Source organism: Cardiocondyla obscurior, linkage group LG01 (genome assembly GCF_019399895.1).
Source record: "Cardiocondyla obscurior isolate alpha-2009 linkage group LG01, Cobs3.1, whole genome shotgun sequence".
Lineage (NCBI taxonomy): Eukaryota > Metazoa > Arthropoda > Insecta > Hymenoptera > Formicidae > Cardiocondyla > Cardiocondyla obscurior.
In genome coordinates this window covers 11,360,606-11,379,747 of record NC_091864.1, presented here as the reverse complement: position 1 = coordinate 11,379,747, position 19,142 = coordinate 11,360,606, and the positions used below count along the sequence as shown (strand labels likewise).

Below are 19,142 nucleotides of genomic sequence, written 5' to 3'. Positions count from 1 at the left end.
ATTACTCTTTAATTATTACCCAATTGTCTCGGATTATTTTTCTAATTCGGTATTATAAATAAAAAAAAATATCCGTGACATCGGAAGGTGACGGACAAAGGACAAAGACTACTTCCTTTTGTTCAACGTGTGCAATCGCATATATTTTATATACGTTTAGTTTACAATATGTACATCACAAAACATTCATAGCGAATGATTTTACACGACTATTGAGATTACTACGAAAGATACTTTCATTTCAAGCATTGCTACGGGACGCGAAACGACGAGTCGAATCGCGGATTACAACCTCCGATGACGTTCAGAGGGCACTTATTATGTAATTGACCGTAAATTTGACTGAAATTACAAGTTTCCAATTCCGCTCGTGTACTTTACAGATTTATATAAATCTTTGCCGAGCGTGGAACGTAAAATAGCTCCGTATAAAACAAAAAAAGAAAAAAAATAGAAATTAATTTTCCTCGAATTAAAAATAATTATATAATTATAAATATACTAATTAATACAATAACTATATAATTACAAGACTGTGAAACAGATTGAATTTAAATCTTTCGAATAAATTTAAATATTTGCCAATTGCTTCGGATATTTACAGAACAAGTGATGTGAAATAAAATTATTCTGATGAAAATCGTTTCCGAATAGATACTAATAAATGCCCATGATAACGTATCCGTCTTTCTTTTACGCCTACGTTTGCCTTAAAGGCTTCGTTAAAGCTGTCCTCTTTTGATTACGACAGGCACCCACAAGGTAGGGGAGGAAGAGGCGAAGAATAGGGAGACCAGGGAAAAAGAACGAATACAAATTCATCGCGTACAATTGGGAGAGAGGTAGACAGATAGATCGATTCAAAATTGCGGAATGCAAAGTTGCCCATGTACACAAACACGCACGCACTCACACCTTTTTGCGCGTAATACGGAACAATACTGGTTCCGGTAAGTTTAACACCGAGAGCACGAGATATATGTTGTGAGCGTAACTCGAAAGTGCGTCATCGAAGAGTAACAGCGCGACGAATAAACCTACACTTTCCTTGAGGATAAATAAAACGACAGTCGGGCATTGAGCGGCGCTTCCTCGAGGCGTCTCTTCCTACCTTCGCCTTTCTTTAAAGCAACGCCATGTATTTACAACATAATCGAGATCGTCATTAAACCTCGTTCGGCATAGACAGCAGCATCGAGTCCTGCGAGAGCTCGTCCATCGACTGCTCCGATCCTGAGAACAGAGTTAATGGAACCGCGATTACACGTGCGCCCGGTGCCGGTCGATCTCTAATTAGCCGTCGAATTTCCTCGATTCCGGAGCGTACGATCGCGAAGGCGATCCCTCACGCGAAGCTCTCGGGACGCCGCGAACGATCTCTTACCATGATTGTGATAAATGGAGCTCGTCGGGCTCTTGCACGTGGCGGGACTGAGCTGCGGTTGCTGCTGCTGCTGATGCTGTTGCTGGTGTTGAAACGAGTACGTCAGATGCAAGTTAATGTGGCGACTGAAGTCGTTAGGCGAGGCAGTAGAATTCGGTGGCGATTGGTGCACTGTAAAAATTCAGTCCCTTCGACGCTGACAATTACGATTATCGGTTACATGTATAACGTCAACGAAGCTTCGTGGAGATGCGAAAGGAAATGCGAGAGGAAATACGAGAGGAAATACGGAGAGAACGTCTGGCGGCGAGGTCTTCGCTTACCGTGCTGCCCCTTCATCTTGCCCGTGTGAAGGTGCTTCTTCTGCCTCGCCCTCGAGTTTTGAAACCACACTTGCGTTACCCTCTTGCTAAGCCCGGTTACGTGAGCTATCCTCTCGAGGTCCTGGCCATCGGGATTGCTGTCCAATTGAAAATTCGCTTGGAGAACGGATAGCTGCTCCTCGGTAAAAGTGGTCCTAACGCGCTTCGCTTTATTACCGCCCTTATGGCCACTCTCGGAGTCACCGCCTTCTGCGAAAGTACCAATTAGCCGTACCCATTTCCCGTTACGACTCTACAGCGTGTCTTTTGCACAAGGAGGACCGCGTAAAGTGTACTTTTCCATCAAGCTAATCTAATTCGATACTACAGCAGCTACTTGAAGAAGCGGTGAGTTGAAGAAGAAATATAACGAAGGAAATAATCATCTCTACTCGCCGAAACGAAAGATACTTCTACATCCTGCATATTTTCCGTACTTTATATCTGCATTACCAAGATCACTTATTTTACGTTAATAATTCTCGGCGCATGAAACGTTCGTGCGACATTCTCACCATCGGATGAGGTGTTGTTGCCTTCGACGACGTCGAGATAGTGCGCTTTGCAGAGCAACCGTGCGTCCAGGAGGGCGAACTGCTCGCCGGTGGACAGCTGACGCGAGCAGGCGTCGCATGCGAAACAGGCCAGATGATAAACCCTTTCCCTGGCCCTTCTCACCCAATCGCCGGCGCCTACGCTGCGCCCGCACTTCGCGCACTTTGCGCCGAAAGTTCTGTAAAACACGAGAGATGGGTGCGACTCTCGCTCGCGTTAACCTACGCCAACCGCCGCGGGCGTGTATATCAATTACGAGCGTAAGCACGTATCCCGGCGTCACGGATTTATTTTGCGATGTACGTTATAAGGACAGCTAATATAGCCGACTCACTCGATCGAGCGAATACACGGAGTGTAATGATAACCGCTCGAATATATCTCGGCGGCTGGCGAAGGAATAGAGGACGAAGCGAAGGTCGACGAGCGAAGATATCCCCGAGAAAAGAGAGAAGAGGCGAGACTTAGAGAAGAGATATTCGTGTCCGAGGAAGCGAGTGGTCTCTATCGGCGCGTGTTTCGCGGCCGTTTATTTCTTTCGGCTCTTACTCTTCCCCCCCGCCCTCTGCTCTCGTGAGCTTCGACGGAATCTGCGGGAGGAACGCGCGACGCGGAGCATAGGGTATCGTTTCTCCTCGAGATACACCTTCCCGGTCAATACCCGATCGCGTATCGGCGCGCCGGTAATCCGAGGCTCTTGCGATTTAATTAACTCCCGGTTGCGCGCGCGAGCAAGAAAGCGATCGGAGAATTATACAATAGACCCCCGCGCATTAATTAATCGGGACTATACAGGGCTGTACGCCGTCGAGATTCTCGCGGCCGCGCCGCGATCTCTAATAAAGTGTATCGCATGCTCGCATGTAAATCCGCCGTATCGATTCTAATAATACCAGCGCGGTAAATGTGCACGTACGGGCGACGAGGCACCGCTGTCCGGAGGCGTCGTAAACGGTAGCCGTGTACCACGGCCGTAGTGGACACAGCCGACCGGATGAATGGCTCGGGACGAAGATTCGCGCAACGGGAGGAGCGAACGGAGGCTGCTCGTTCCTCCGGCTGTGGTGCCGGCCGGTCCGTGTCCCCAGGAGTGTCGCGGCCGATAATTAAACAACGACCAGACGGCCCATTAGCCCATTATCATATTCATGAACACGGAAAGTGCATCCGATCCGATACCCCGCCCGAGGTCCCCCTCCCCCGCGCCGCGCGCTTATGCGGATTGTGTTTGCGAATGCTTGCGGCGCGCTTCGAATATCTTAAGGTTGCCACGCGACTATCCCGGTGGTCATTTTTCCCCGCTGCGCCCTGTCGTCGCGGATGCTGCCGCCGAAAAATCGTATCCGGAACGCGGCACGACGCACTTCCGCTCGCGCGTCTCTCGCTTGCGGAATAGAAAACGCGCCTGCCGTCGTCGAGATTTCTACGCTCCTTTGAACGTGGACGGAGAACAAAGGGAAGAAACGCGATGTAGATTCTATCGCGCTACGTCCGGCGAGATTAAACTTTTCTGATCCGTCAATGCGCGCGCCCCGATCCCATTGTCCTCTAGGAGAGGCGGCTAATTCCTTGTCCTGGCGCTAAAGGTGATCCCTACGTCACGCCCACGTCGGAAGCTAGGATTTGAATTTCGAGCGACTCTCATCGGTGATTACGACACGCCGGTTCACGAAAGGAACCACAAAGGAAGCTGTGATGTCGATGCACGACAATTGAGAGAGAGAGAGAGAGAAAGAGAGAAAGAGAGAGAGAGAGAAAGAACGACCCGAAGGCAGAGTAAAATCTTCATTTTATAGATACTTTACTTAGTAGGTTTCGTTTGACTTTTTTTTTTTTTTTTTTTTTTTTTTCTTTGAACGTTTGTCCATTACCACGCGAGAAAAGACGGTTCCGGTTCTCTCGGAGGCGGCTGTCGGCGGGTCTCGGGATCCTGCCGACGACCGGGTCATCGAATGGCAGCGTTACCAAGCAGAAAGCACGAATCAAAAAAATTACGTGGCAGATTCCTTTGGACCTCCCGCATACTGTCGGGGCCCAAGAGGTCGCCCGAGTTAGGCCGCGTTGAAAAGTAATCCCGGGACCGTTCCCCGTGTAATTAATGAGGATATCTTATTCAATTCGGCGCGAGGGAAAATTGATTTATTTCAACGAGCGATTCGTTTCTCTTGCTCGCGCAACTCGTGAGCGATACTCGCGTTGCGCGATAACGTGCGTATGAATTTAATGTGAAATCAAACGTCAGGCGCTCGCTATCGCCAGATGCGGCGGCGATCGGATATCACGACGTTCCGTGTCGGCCGCAGTTGGTGCAAGAGACCCAGGTGACTGAAGTAACTGATTGACAGTTGGATAAACACATTGGGCAGGCTGCGCCCGGAGCCTTCCGTACAATCGACGAGTCACCGCGGGCTCCGTCGACTTTGATCTCCACGACCGTACGTCTTACACCGCTATCGATGCGCATCGCGCGGCAACAAAAATATTCTACTTATTCATTCGGCAATGCGAACAAAAAGAAACGGCTATTTTCTCCCTCCCTCCCTCTCGCCCCCTTTATCTCTCGTCGTCCGGCGTCGTTCTCTCTCCGTTGACACTCGTACAACTCGTCGGGCCGTTTTAATTGTCCGGTCGCGCGACCGAAAAAGTAACGCGGGTATTATTTCAGGTGAAAGTGCCAATCGATGGTTCGACTTACAGGGCGTAGTCGTGCCTGCAGTAGACCCGCATGCCTCTCAGGAAGCACGAGTGCTGATCGTGCAATGGCCTGGCACAAGCGCAACACCTCAGGCACCTGGAGTGCCACGTACGTCCGCCCACGCAGAGGACGGTCCGCTCGCGTACCCGTTCGCCGCATCCGCCGCACTCCATTACGCTCGGCGACGTTTCCGGGCCGACGACCAGCCCGCTGGTGCCCTCGGGACAGGCGAGATTGGGACCGCCGAGGCTGCCGTCGCACGCGGCATCGCCACTCGTGTCCTCGATTTCCGTCTGCGACAAAACAGCGATATCCAGGGCTCAGACGACGAACCTTGCCACTTTCTTTTCGCGAAAAACCCACGAGACTGCCTCCGTCGAAAATATATTAATTAGCTTTTAATTACGCGCGTGATTCTTTTTTTTTTTTTACGTATTATTACGCGTACTTGAGAGAACGTATTACATTTTTATCTCAACTTTAGATTTATTATATGACGTAATTTATTTATTAGTATTATGCTAGTGATTTAGGTCTTGTAATTATAAAGATATTAAAGTAATTATATTGTTTTTATTTCTGTATTAAATTCACCATGTGTTAGTGCACTGTCAATACAGCGATTGTAAAGAATTATTCAATTGATAACGCGATTCTTTTTGGAAACGTCAAACTGCAAAGGTCTAAGTCTGATTTACGAGAACACGCCCCCCTCGTTCGACAATCATTTCGCCGATGATCTCGAGGGGTTGCGTCGCCGGCGACGTTAACACCCCGGGTTTACCGTAACAAGACCGGTAACATAATGACCGAGAGAGAGAGAGAAAGAAAGATCCGGAGATGACTGGCTACCCGGACGGCCATTATGCGTCCCATTGGCGTTGCCGCAGCTTCTCTGGAACCCTTATTTGGGGGAATGTGTCGTCAAGAGGGTGAGGAACATGCGCGGAGAGGGAAGGGGGGGGACGCAGCGTGCGTTACTCGGGCGTGAGAGGTGCCGAAGCGAGAACATGCGTTTACACGCGGTGTGCGTACCAGCACAACCCGGATTGACACCGACACGCGTGTCACCATTATTGAAAAGGAACGGGCGCCGATTCGTGTCGTCTACTATGGGGAGAGGGCCACGAATCGGGTGTCGTTGGTTGCCGGTGATCGCTGCGGTTACGTTCGCTCACGGTAGGGTGCCTTTTGCGCTTGACCAGCTGCCGTGGCGGACCGTTTTCGCTCGGTTTGCGGCTTCGGATGCGCGATCCGCGAAAGCAAAGTCGCGGTGAGATATCGGAGCGTGGCACGGGGTCGATAAATAACCCGGCCTGTTAAAGGAAACGGAAGAGCCGCTATCTCGCAACGCGCGGTTAATATAAATTCAATTCTTGAAGCGCGGCGCGCGGTTGAACTAATTTGTTTTAATAACACTGCAAATCCGATTAGCACGCTTCCTGTCCCGCGGATTCGCGGAGATAATTGAAACCGCGAGGAGATACGATATCGATGTTGCTTCGCGTGTTCGAGCGTTTACACTTTACGAGAGTTCTGCGACGTGTGTAATTTATATCGGCGCATTCGACTTACGCGCGACAAGATATCTCTCTCGCCGTGCACGGACCCGGACGAGAGAGCGTTGTCCGCGTTCTGCGGGGATGGCAAACGTATCAGCGGCTAATCCGCGCTTATGCGCGCGCACGCTCGCGGTCGGGAGTCATAGGTGACAATAATAACTTTCAGTTACACGCAAAGCGGCGTCGTAAAGCGCGGGATTAGACCTCTACCTTCTAACGTATGTGCCGTCGAGAAAGCTCGCGCAGAAAGACCCTTGCTAGGGAGGCAACGAAAATGAGGCAGCGTTTGAGACGCGACCGAGAGTTCAGTTAGATTTGCATAATTAAAATCCAGTTTCGGACAGAAGCGGAACGGCCGCTCGCACTTCTTTTTAATTCGCGGACGATCTCTGCGGATTTATCGCCACGTTAATTGAAAGCTGCGGAAAAGCCTCTAAAGACACACCGCGGCCGATTTAGTATTACCGCTATATCGATATCGAACAATCCGTTTTTAATAACGCCAGCTGTGAAAGTACGCGCGTTATCTTTTCAAAGTAATAGAGATGTAATTTCCGTATTAACGCACATTGGCGACCCTTCAATCCCGCATAATCGGATCTAAAAGATTTACCTATTCTGGTAATCCCGCTTTTATGACGTTATTGACTTTTGCTGGAAGAAGGCTTTCGAGTGGTTGTCGCGAAGACGAGGGAACCCCGTGAATTTGTATATTCCGTGCTAGTATTGAGTTCTCGTGCACGCCTCTGTTTAGAATGGCCGCGAGGTCCTATTCTTATGGAACTCGAGTGGTTTCGGTTTCAGTTTAGGTCCCTTTTCCCGAACTATAGATACTACCATCGGGTATGACTTTCAAAGCTGAAAGCCTGTCGACGGGGGGGCCCATAGGGGTCCCACTACAAGTTTCCCGCCTTCATCGGCCCTTGCCGGTCCGTGACAGTCTGGGACACGGTTGTGTCCATTGAAATCGATACTTCTTTCCCTGGCGAAACCATTCTCGTAGTAGGTATGCATTCGTCCACATAATAATCACAATGCGATCTGGCACCGTAAAACCGAAGTTAACCGACGCGACGATCGATGCTTCTTTTTTTTTTTTTCTTTCTTTCTTTTTCCCTTTTTTCGCCGGATTTCAACTTTGACTTAAATATACCGCGGATATAAATGATGATAAATATCTATCACTTTAAAATGATAATCGACTACGGTAATTAAAATGCGAAAAGTGTTTTCAGAAACGTTAACAATGGAGCATTGCTATATCTTCGAACTGATTGCCGCATTGGATGTAATCCGAGAATTACATGTCCCCGGGGTTTCCTATCTTGTCACACACGGAACGCAAATTCGTTTCCAGTCGCTAATGAACACGGCCGTTAATTAGAAACGAACACTTTGTAGTAGACTGACTGGATGCGCGAGCGGCGTTACTATCTAACAGAATTTGCCGGCACACACGGACTCTCGTTAGAGGAATTTATTAGGGGGAGAGAAAGAGAGAGAGAGAGAGATGAGTACAACGTGCGACGGCGCGAGAATTATGGACGACGAGTATTCGCGTCGACGACCGTGCTGATCGTTACCAAGACCCGAGCTCTCTCTCCCACGTCGTACGTGTCTCGTCAGTTTACTTCTTTTCGCGCAAAATCGAACCGCATCTATTTATCTCCCATCGATTAGAGTGGCGATGATAAACGCCGGGCAAACGGAATGTTACGGAGAGCTGGGGCTTCCCGGGGTGAGAAAGAACGAAACGCGATCTCGATCTATCCCGAACGGGGCGCCCCTGCGCTCGTTCTTTTCGCGTCTACGGTGTCCAGGTGACAAGTTGACAAAGTGGCCGACACAAGGCTGACCGCTCTCCCGTTTCGAGACGACGACCGATCAGAAATAAATGCTCCGTTCAGGGTTTTGTGTATCTCAAGTACGGGCCTCTTGGAAACGCGGCCGGCGTCGGGCCGTGGCGAGGGAAGGGCACGAGCCTCTTTCACGCCTTCGTAAAAAAAGGAGCGCTTCACGTGGAAACGGATCGTTGCGCGCGTTCGCGCGCAGGCAGGTAGAGTACAATAGACCTAAGGGTACCGAACCGTCCGGGGGCGGGAGACGTGGAGTCCCCGACCGGCTACTCGAGATCCATTTAAATTGCCATCCGATTTCTGGTTTTGCACGCCACATTGTCGCCGTCACCGCCGTCTATCTTGGCCCAGGGCATTGTACCGCGAGACGCGGCGAGGGAAGAAGAGATTCGTTTCACGATTAGCTCGAACCCGATTATTGCCCGCGCGGTGGAGCACCCCCGAAAGCCGACGGAATACCCATCGCAGTGGATATCGTAGAAGCCCGTGACAATGGCGCTCGCGCTCTCGCTCGACGTCCGTTGGTCCACGCTGCCCACGCGCCCTGCGTGAGTGCCCTTGCGTGACGTCGCTCACGCCCGTGCCGTGCATCCCCGGACGGCCACGTATAATGGTCATAATGGGAGCCCGGCGCTCCGATTGTGTTCTGCGGACACGCGCAGGAGTCGAGAATCATCGAGTCTCTTTACGCCGATCTATTAGCGGTGAAGGGACATCCATAGAAAATTTAAGACATAAAATACCTGAACGCTACGTATTCGCGGCCACGCGCTTTGCGGCACGCGATCGCGACGCTGTTTATCGGACCGGGTTTCCGGTTTATCACGTTGTCGCGTTGTCTGCGGAGTCACTGTCAAACGTGTAACAGACGACGACGATGATTCACGGCCGGGTCGCGTGTTGCGTGATTTATACGAGGTTCGACAGCTAAAATTCTGAAGTTAAAAAATCGCCCCACGGACGGCAATAAAATATTCCGGTAAAATATTAATTATTCCGAATCAACACGCCGCGTTTTTTACCTATGTAAATGATAAATTCGTTTTAAGCGAGACGCGCCGCGTCTCTCGCTCCGGCTCTTCTTCACCGCGCGTTAGCTTCGCCGGGCTGCGGGAGAGCGAGAACGCTTGAAAACGGTGCCGTATAACTCCGGATCAGGCTGATGCGGCATTTTGCCGCGCTTTACGCCGACAATTTACTGGACCACACGCGCGCGCGCCGCGGATTCTGACGCGCCGCGGATCCTGAAAGGATCGCCTTCTCGCGCAACAATTCACGGCGTGGGCCGACGACTGTCCCCGCGATGTGATCTTACGCGAATTTACAGTTTCGCTCACGCGTAGGCACGCTTCGTCCACCCGTAGCCGGATGTGTAATTCATCGGTGTGAGTTAGTACGAGTTAGGGACAGACTTATACCTAAAGGGGAATGGGGAAAAATATAAGCAAAGATCGCGAATTTTTTTTCTACAGCGCTAACATATCAGGATCATGATTTTTCATACTTAATGGAACGCTCGCGACAAGAAGAAAATATACCAGAATGCGAGGAAAGACCGAGATGAAATTAATTTGCAGAATTACACGAGATCGAGGGTTTTCGTAGTTCGACAAGGAATTTACTTTAAATATCCTAATGTTGTTGATTTCGATTATAAGTGTAATGTATTGTTTTTTATAATTCTAGCATAGTTAATTTTTAATATTATTTAAAAACAGTTCGCCCATTTACTCGTTTCTTGTAACGGTTTAATGTAATTTTTATCGAATTATTGATATTATCATTTATTTGATTTTTTACTTGGATTAGTGTTGTAATTTATAATTAAATCAAAATTTATTATTAAAACGCGGAAAAATGATTATTCGATGTTAAGACTGCAATGCTGTGTTTTAGGTTATTTGTTTATTTTTTCTTGTTACGGAGTAATACGTGCAAATTAGAACATTTTTTTCAACATATTAACTGTATTTAATGTAATATAAGATGTATATTCTAAAATTAAAATCTAAGATAACAAAAGCTCTAAACTCTCGTCCTCTAAAAGCTTAATATAGTTTCAAACTCGGTACGTAATCAAGATCTTATATTTTTTCACGGACTCGCGGAACTACATCAAATTGTATCACGACAAATTTAAAAATAAAAAAAATATTTGAATAAACAGAAATATTTTTTAGCAAGATCAGATACTTATACGTATGTTGATATCAAAAGCGGCTTTAAGATAATTCCTCTGTAAGCGCATTTGATCAGTTTCGCGAATCATCGTGTACGTCCGACTTCTCCACTCGTCGATCAATTGTTGCAATCACGCGGTACTCGCGGTACGTACCTTCATGATCTCCGCGAGGGTGGGATCGACGTGGGCAAGTAGCTTCCCGTAAACTCGTGGACGCACCTCGGGTGATAAACTCTCGTTTGTTCACGACTGCCGTCGGCTTTTCTGCGACATCGCACGGAACGCGTCACGGGGGATGCGGTCGCGAGAGACTGTCCGCGGGAGATGGCCGGGCTATCGACTCCGCGGGCACCGCCGGCGATCGTTAAGCGCCATGCGAGGAGGCGACGGCGACGCGCGAGAGGAGTACCATAATATACAACGCGGGTGAGTCTCGGTGCGCTCCGGGCCCTCTCGCTATAATAACGTAACTCCCGGTCTCGCGCGTGCTCGGCCGGGATGCTGTACTTCACACACAGGCGTAGGACGTGCGCGACGCGCCGCGAGATCGTGAACCCCCGTACCCTCTTCTGCCCCTACGGTCTCCAACCCGCAGCCGTCGAATGGGCGGTATGGAGGAGATGGACGGGAACCGAGTATCCAACCCCCGTGGCTGCGATTCGCTAGGTCGTGCTCGGCCCACCGGAAAGAGAGAGGAGAGAACGAGAGAGGACGCTCAAGGTGGCGCTGCCACGCGGGCGCAATTCGCACGCGTCTCTCCCCCACTTGATCCGTCAGCGCGGATGAGAGTGATACAAGCACAGAGGCGCGTAGCGCTGATTGGCCGCGATCTCATCTCGATCCGTGGAAGAGAGAGCTGTCCCTCTCTTGCCTGTCAACCGGCAAGAGGTGACGGGTGAAACGAAGGGGAGGGAGATGCGGGAGAGACACGGGGCAGTTACTCCGATGTTCGCGTTAATTTGCAAAAATAAAAAAAAATAAAAAAAAAAAACAATACGCATTACGTATGTGTACCACCGGTATTATTAACTCGCGCGAGCAAAATATATCTTATTCTCTCGCGACGTAGGATCTTCTCTGCGATATCGAGACGGATACCTAGCTAACTGATTTCAGCTAAACACCGATGAACTTATCTGGTATTTGATCAACCATATTAAATAAAAAATAAAAAAAAAAAATAAAAAAATAGATTACAATAAAAAATATCAAACAATTTGGCCAATCAAACCCGTCATCGATTAATTAGAGTTTAGACAGAGTTTCTTTAAGGAGGGTTGGATTCGAATTATCGAGTCTCTTAGGGCTGCTTTTATCGCGGAACGACGCCTGTGTTGAGGAAGCGGAGTAAACTCTCGATGACACGTGTAAAATCTACAAACCGCGGGCACGCAGGGACGCAGGGCGCGATGTCTCCCGGCGCGGAGGGAACGTTGATATGAAAAATGGTCGACGGGCACTCCCGCGTGCGCGCGCGCGAGGCCCCGTACGAGAACCACGGCGAACATAATAAATAACAATACGGAGTCTGCCTACGGACGCAAGGATCTGCATATAGGTCCTGGCCTTATACCTGAACTGCCGCGGCGCGTCATTAAAATTATTTATGAGGAAATAAGAATCCGAAGCGCGCAGAGCCCCGAGAGGAGTCCAGGCCCCGAGGTTCGCGCGAGTATCCCTTTTGCGCCCTACGAAGATGCGCGCGCGCTTATCCCTGATCCTTTTTAGCCGGCTCACCGTCTGTGTGCGACGTTGGTAGATTAGTAGATTAAACGAGCATCTCTTTCTCCCGCGCAAATCGCCTATCGATTAAACGCATCCCGCGAAGCAATGTCATCGGGATATAATTATTTTTTATTAAGATCCAGAATATCGGAATAATCGCTACACATCGGTGACACAAGTACATCGGTCTTTCTATAAGCATGTATGTAAGAGATTCTCACCTATTTGTTCTCGCGCCTCCTTAACGCGCGCGCGAGTGCGTCACTCAATTAGCTACGCGCGTCCGTTTATTTACATAATCGGCCCGCGGGGTATTTAGCGTATCGATCACGTAATTATCGAGGCGAGCCGCTGGAACCCGTAGACCGGAGGCACGGAGCTCATTTCGGTGCCGGTAAGCTCGAGAGGGCGAGAAGAGCGAGGATGAAGAGGTAACGCCGTAGGAGGTGAGAAATAAAAATAAGGAGCCCGGGGAATTCTCAGCTGGGGGTCATTCCCGACGGGGTCGATTTTCGTTCGGTGCCTCAGCGATCGACCACCTGGCCGCACATAGTTACACCTTGTAAACGGTCACTGTCTACCGCGGGCCGAGCAATAAACGCGACCGAGCCGACTCGTGCTGGCTGGCGCGTACAACGGAAAGGTATTCAACTGAGATTAATCGCCGTAGATTTGTCACGGGCATCGTTGCGGGTACGGCCGCTTATCTTTCTCTCTTTCTCTCTCTCTCTTTCTCCTTCTCTCTCTAATTTTTTTTTATCTTTCGGGAGGAACGGCGTTCCCGAGTGATCGCGTCGACAGCCGTCGGGCCGAGAAGACAATTTTCAACGATAATTAATCTTACTCCGTTGCAATCCCGTCCATTGATCCCGTCACGGATCACGGCGGTTTAACGAGCTCGTATTTGGACAGTTAGTCCGCGAAGGGCCTTCTAAAATGGTATGCGCGAGGTGCGATATCACAAAAAACGCGCCGCGGCGCTTTCCTGTTGCAAAAATTAATTTTCCAGATGCAGTCGGTACGTGATCCTTCTCTGCGGCGGCGCGCTTCATTTGCCGATCAAACCGCGATTAATGTCCCATAGATATTCGAAAGAAGAAAAAAAAATTCTGGCGAGTCCCGAAGTGCGCGAGGCCCTTCGTCATCGGTCAATTGTTCGTCATCGGCGCGGCAATTTCGCAAACGACTGCGACTCGAGGCTTGCGCGAAGTGGTTAAACGGACACTCGTGTGATTGAACGGTCGGCGAGTGATATGACGAGAGCGATATCCCCGCGCGCGAAAACGGCGCGGCGCAAAGACAGGCGCACGGCGTTATTAATGCCCCCTCGACACTCCGATACCATAGAGCTAACGATTATTTACTTCGAAATATTTATCCCGCATCTCCGTGCACGCCCCATTATCGCGGGCGCATGATAAACGGTCCAGTGTGAAAAATCGATTTTATTGTCGGTACGTATGCACGTGTGCGTGGCCAGACGGTGCACGTGTATGCACGTGTATATGCGACGCGTTTCTCTTCACGAGCGGTTATCCCGTGCTCTCTCGCGGTTAACTCGCGAGAGTACGTAACGTTTCGACACGAGCGTCCATCGACGGACCACGGATGATGGATACGCCTACTCTTGATATTTCGGTGATCAATAACGCGGTTCTCTCGCGGTGCCGTTCGCGCCGAAGGTGGGAACCATTATTCACCCGTGCAGTCGCCGGTGAATAAATAATTTACCTCGTCATACCAGCGGCCGTCAGAGGACCGACTTCGCGGCGGCCGAGCCCTTCCCCCCTGGACCCTTTGTGTTACCGATAATAAAGGTATGCGCGCGATTCGGTTTCTTCTTGGGCCACATCGTCGGAAACGATACGCGTGTAGAGACGCGAGCATCGGGATCTCCCCCGGCCGTCGATGTGTGTTCGATGCGTCGAGAGGCCCGCGGACTTTGAATGGCATGGTCGATTTATCTCCTTTACGCGAGGACCGGGTCATCAACGCGATCGGGATGCCCCGCGTGTGTACCTGCCTGCCTACCTGCGTGTGCGCGTATCTACGTGTGCGTGAATGCGCGTCGTTTCGGTTACGCGCGTATGCCTGCGGACGAAAGACGACCGCCGTCGGTCCACTATTTGGGAGCATGATCGGTAGTTTCGATTCAGTACGGCACAACCTACCCTGCCCTCGCCGCTGATACGATTATTATCTTGGATGACGATAATTAGCGCCTACTTAACAATTGGCTCGCATCCGCGGCGTGCCGCTTTTGTACCCCCGCCCGATCGGCATCGTCATCTCGATCGGGGATTTCTCTCTTTTCGCGAGATATCGCTCTCGTAAAAAAATATTACGCGTTATTAAGTATATCTCGTTGAATATGATTCAATTAATATCTTCGCGTATTATTTCAATCGTCTACGTCGATAACGTTTAATCGAGCAATCGAAGCTTTTTCGATAAGCTTATTCAGTACCGAGTCAATATTAATTGAAATCAATTTGCAAAGATCAACTGACGATAATTTTACTTGGACTCCGGCCTAATCTCATCGATTAATCCAGGTTCAAAATGCGGAGCATTATCTTACGGAACGGACGCGTTCAAAGAGATCTATAAAACCTAAGCGCCATAAAATAGTCTCCGAGGTGGCCTTGTCTTGATCCTAGATTTACGTGTATTAAAAGGGAATTACAATATTAATAAGGCTTTTTAATGGGCGAGCGCGGCCTTCATGTCGGAATCGTCGGAGCCTTCGGCTAAGAGGTCCTCGCCTTCCTTTGAACCTCGTTACGATTTCGGGGGAGAGAAGGAGGGAAAGGGAGGGGGAGGAGGGAATTTTCTAATGCCGACCGGGAACGGGGTAGTCGTAAATATCGACAAAAATATCGTTTATCGTTATTCATATCGCGGCGATATATCATTCCATTCGCGTCCACGTTTGGAAAAATCACCCCGACGCCCTCTCTCTTTTATCCATCTTCGTCTCTAACACGTCGATTAAATATCTATCGTAATCGACGGCGTCACTTCTTCCCTAGCAAAAATCCAGCGACCGAAAATTGCAAGACGTTCCCCCAAACAAAAACTCTGCGCGTCTAATTTTCAAGTTCTGGATTTTTTTCCTTTCATGCCGCAGTAAAATAGAGACGGACGTCTTATATGCCGTAACAGCCACTCGTGCACCGGTAACCTTTAGGCTCTCCCAGAATTTCTTTTAAGAACGGAAGAGGCGACTATTAACCGGGGGCGCAGACGCCGCCTCGCGACCTTTTAAATTTTAATCCGGCAATTAAAATATGTTAAGCAGCTACTTAATATCGTGTATGCACGTGTACGCGCATATAATATACTACGGGGGCCGGGGCTCGCAGTATTTCATATTTAACGCGAAACCGTAACTCGCCGCGGCTGCCGCTTCTCTTGCCGCCATCCTTTTACTCCCTTTTTGATTTATAGGTAATTTATTACGGCTCTCTTTCCCTGTCTCTCTCTCTTTCCCTCCCATTTCTCTGCGGCCGCTGCGCTTCTTCGAACGCACATGTGCGTGTTATACATATGTATAGATCGACCGATGATTTTGATGACGCGGCTATACATACATGTATAATAGAAAGGAGATAGGTCCGAGAAGGATTCGCCGTGGACAGGATAAATTACTCGCCCGCGAATATTTTACGTTTACGAGTTCGAGTAATGCATGCGATGCCGCGCACGAGGGCAGTTTGCGAGATTGAAATTCGGAATTGATTACTTTCGCGAGGCCAGATGGGACGGATAAACAAGTTGCTCTTTGATTTTTGTTTCTTTTGAGATTGCACATCTCGCTTTGCCGTAAAATTTGAAACGAAAGTGGACACCGCGAGGGCACCAATAATCACGTTGATCACGCTGCGCATGCCGCAATTATCATTAGCAATCATAAGAAAACTAACGAGATTACGGTGTAATGACAACTAACAACGCGCTCGTTTCGCTCGCATAGTACGACGTAAGTGGACGGGTTTGCTTCACGGGGATGCCCCGCGATCCTTTTCGTCCCTTCGCAAAGTGATAATACTTAACTATATTTCAAAGGAAACGCACGTCTCTTGTACAGTAAAATTTGAAAGCCACGGACACGCTTACCGAACGCCATCAAAGCTACCGTGCGTACATCCGCGGCAAGACGCCGGTCATCTACGGGGTTCTTCCCGAGCCGTTATTGAGTGCGTATTTCACGGGAAACGTTTACGAGCAAAAACCTACCGACGCCATTATAGATACTTCCATTTTTTATTACGCCTGAAGATCGTTTGCATAGCTGATTACAAGAAACGAAGAGCGGACGAGGGCGCTCACCGCGAGCTGAGAAAAAGCCGCATTTTTTCTTTTTTTTTTTTTTCCTTTTTTTAAACAAACGGAAGAAAATCGCGAGGAAAAAGATCGGGGTGAAAAATATTGGCTCGCCCAAACAGAAAATTTCCCGAAACTCGCGCGAGAAGAAGAGGACACGGAGGAGAATAATCGGGGCCGTTCCCCTTGATTCGCAATCTCGAGCAGAGGGTACTTGGAAGCGAAATGGCAAAGGAGTCACAAACGGCAATCACGGCGCTAAGTACTAACCCAATCAAGCAACCGCCCTCTCGCTGTTTCCGTTCCTCTCTAGCTCTCTCTCCTTTTCTCTCCCATCTCCCCCTAGTTTTCGCGATGCCTACTTGAAGGAGCCTCATCCTTCGTCCTTATTATGCCTCCGCCTCAAACGTTCGACGTCGCGAGAAACGGTGGTCTTTCTCACCCCGGGATATTTCGTCGGGACGTTTGCGGGTGACAAAAAGCGCGGGGATATTACAATCGAACGCGAAAAGAAGCATGGGAGCACGGCAACGTGAGTTTTTACCCCGCGGATACATTCGCGGGTGTATTAGATAAGCATATTTCTATCTCCTCTATAGACTTTCCTCTCTCATTGTCAAAAGAACATATATTGCGAGGCGAAGCGGACGAGCGGTCCTCCGCGCGCGTCCTCCTCGTCCTTGCACCGCTCCTATATCATTCCTTCTCCCCTTTCATAGTTCATATATCAAACGCTTAGGCAAGGCGGCGACACATAAATACCGGTGCGCGGTGTATAAAAGCCCGCACCTCGGCAGGATGTATCCTCGGCCAGTAGATAAAATATATTAACCCACCTCGGGAGAGAGAAACCGCTGCGACTGTTGCCGCGTGGGTTTCACGATTTTCGGGGACACTTCTCCTTCTCGTTTCTCGCCTCCTCGCCTCGAGGATGACTTACGACGGGCGGCGCGCTTTAAATTCTCTATTTCGTGTACGTGCGCGCGCGCGCACGTGTCGGGATTACGGTACACCGCGGAATTGTAACGATTCAGGGCAAGAAGAAACATCCGAAGGAGTTTTTAGTAAAGGCGCTCCTGTTGGATTCGAGATAGACCTACTCGCGGACGAGGATTTTTCATTTAGCGGCGGCCCTTCCCGCGCCTCCTTATCACGGCGGTGAAATTAGATCGTTTGTATCGTTTGCAACGGTACCAAACCCCGCCGCGTGCCATTCTGTGAACGACAATGAAGTGGATTCTCGCGGCGAGAGAGAGATCGGGGTCCCGGGAGATGATCGGATTATAGCGGAAACTCCAGGAACGAGGAACACGTTCCACCGTCGAGCAACTCTCGCGCGTACGCGCGTGACACGAGTAGCGAAACGCCGACATAAGGCATTGTTAGCGTCTCCAACAAACCGAGAACAAGCCTCGAGACCCCGGGGTCAAATGCTGTTAGCGCGAACTATCGAACTACCTCGATACCGTCGTCTTCTCCCGGTTAAGCGCATTAGGTTACCCTATCCGGATGCCGAACGATCATTATCGCCGCGAATGGTTATCGATCCTCGAGAAGCACGATTTCTCCCGTTCTCTATAAAAAAATCTCTTTACTTTTTCTCGTTACTTATACGCCATTCGATTGCCTATTAGCATTACATCTGTCGAGTGAAAAATAATATCAAAGATAAGATTGCGTGAAATTTTCTTCAAAATATAATTACTCTACGGATGTTAAGTCTACCTTGTTTTTTTTTTGGGGTATTTTTTTTTTTTTTTTGGAACAAATGGCTACGCGAGGTAGTAATGGGGCAAAGAAATGCGCTTATCGTCGTCGAACCAGAATTACGGTGAAGAAAACGAGAGGCAATATCGAAGGATCGGATAACTGCGAAGGAGATCGCCGGATTGTCGGAGCGCGCGACGCCCGGAGCGGCAATTAAAACCGTTTGTCGTTTCATCGCCGAAGATAAATTCATAAGGGAGTCCGTGTAAAAAAAGGACCGAATGGAAAAGAGGGGCGGGGAGGGGTGTGCGTCGGTGTGCGTGTGCGTGGCGTGCGACGCATCGAGTCAGCGATGATTTACAATAACCGTACGGCCGATACATACGCTCTCTTAAGAATGACTATAAATATGCCGAGAGGGTGGTTTAATATGCGGTAGCCCTTTAATTTATAACAACTTATTAAATAAAGGCCCGCGGCCGTTTTACGCGCGGCTGGTCAAGGCGAAACAGCCGCCGGGGCGCGTCGATCGGTCGCGATAAATAAACAAAGCTGAATCTCTAGTTCTCGTTTATCGGACCATTTATATCGGCACTGCTCGATATGCCGCTACTATACTATTATTTTCGCCACCGCGGTGTTTGCGTTTCTCGATATACACGGTAAAACGAGACACCGGTTCGCGTACTCACGTTTCAACGTCAACGTGCCAGATCGTCGTGAGGTCGTCGCGAGGTGTATTCGCGACGTGATATGTACGTAAGGTATTATATCTTGCGACGACCTCA

At 49.4% G+C, this 19,142-nt stretch overlaps 1 protein-coding gene and 1 long non-coding RNA gene across 2 annotated transcripts in view; both read right to left on the bottom strand.

The window, feature by feature from the left end:
- Positions 1 to 19,142, bottom strand: part of LOC139101909 (uncharacterized) — a 49,110-nt gene that overhangs the window by 23,738 nt on the left and 6,230 nt on the right. The gene's annotated exons all lie outside the window — the stretch shown is intronic.
- On the bottom strand, positions 76 to 10,755 carry Awh (LIM/homeobox protein arrowhead). The gene is made up of 6 exons (XM_070666308.1): positions 10,750 to 10,755; positions 4,997 to 5,289; positions 2,262 to 2,479; positions 1,708 to 1,956; positions 1,385 to 1,555; positions 76 to 1,233 (listed from the first exon to the last, which is right to left on the bottom strand). Exons 1-6 carry the CDS (start codon positions 10,753 to 10,755, stop codon positions 1,166 to 1,168), a joined length of 1,005 nt encoding a protein of 334 aa, XP_070522409.1. The 3' UTR covers positions 76 to 1,165.

Bases quoted from the DNA above. Each gene is read 5' to 3' on its own strand.
- Awh (XM_070666308.1), bottom strand. The intron at 1,957-2,261 runs GTGAGAATGTCG...GTACTTTCGCAG, and splicing joins CAACAACACCTCATCCGATG to AAGGCGGTGACTCCGAGAGT. The intron at 1,234-1,384 runs GTAAGAGATCGT...CTCTGTTCTCAG, and splicing joins CTCCATTTATCACAATCATG to GATCGGAGCAGTCGATGGAC.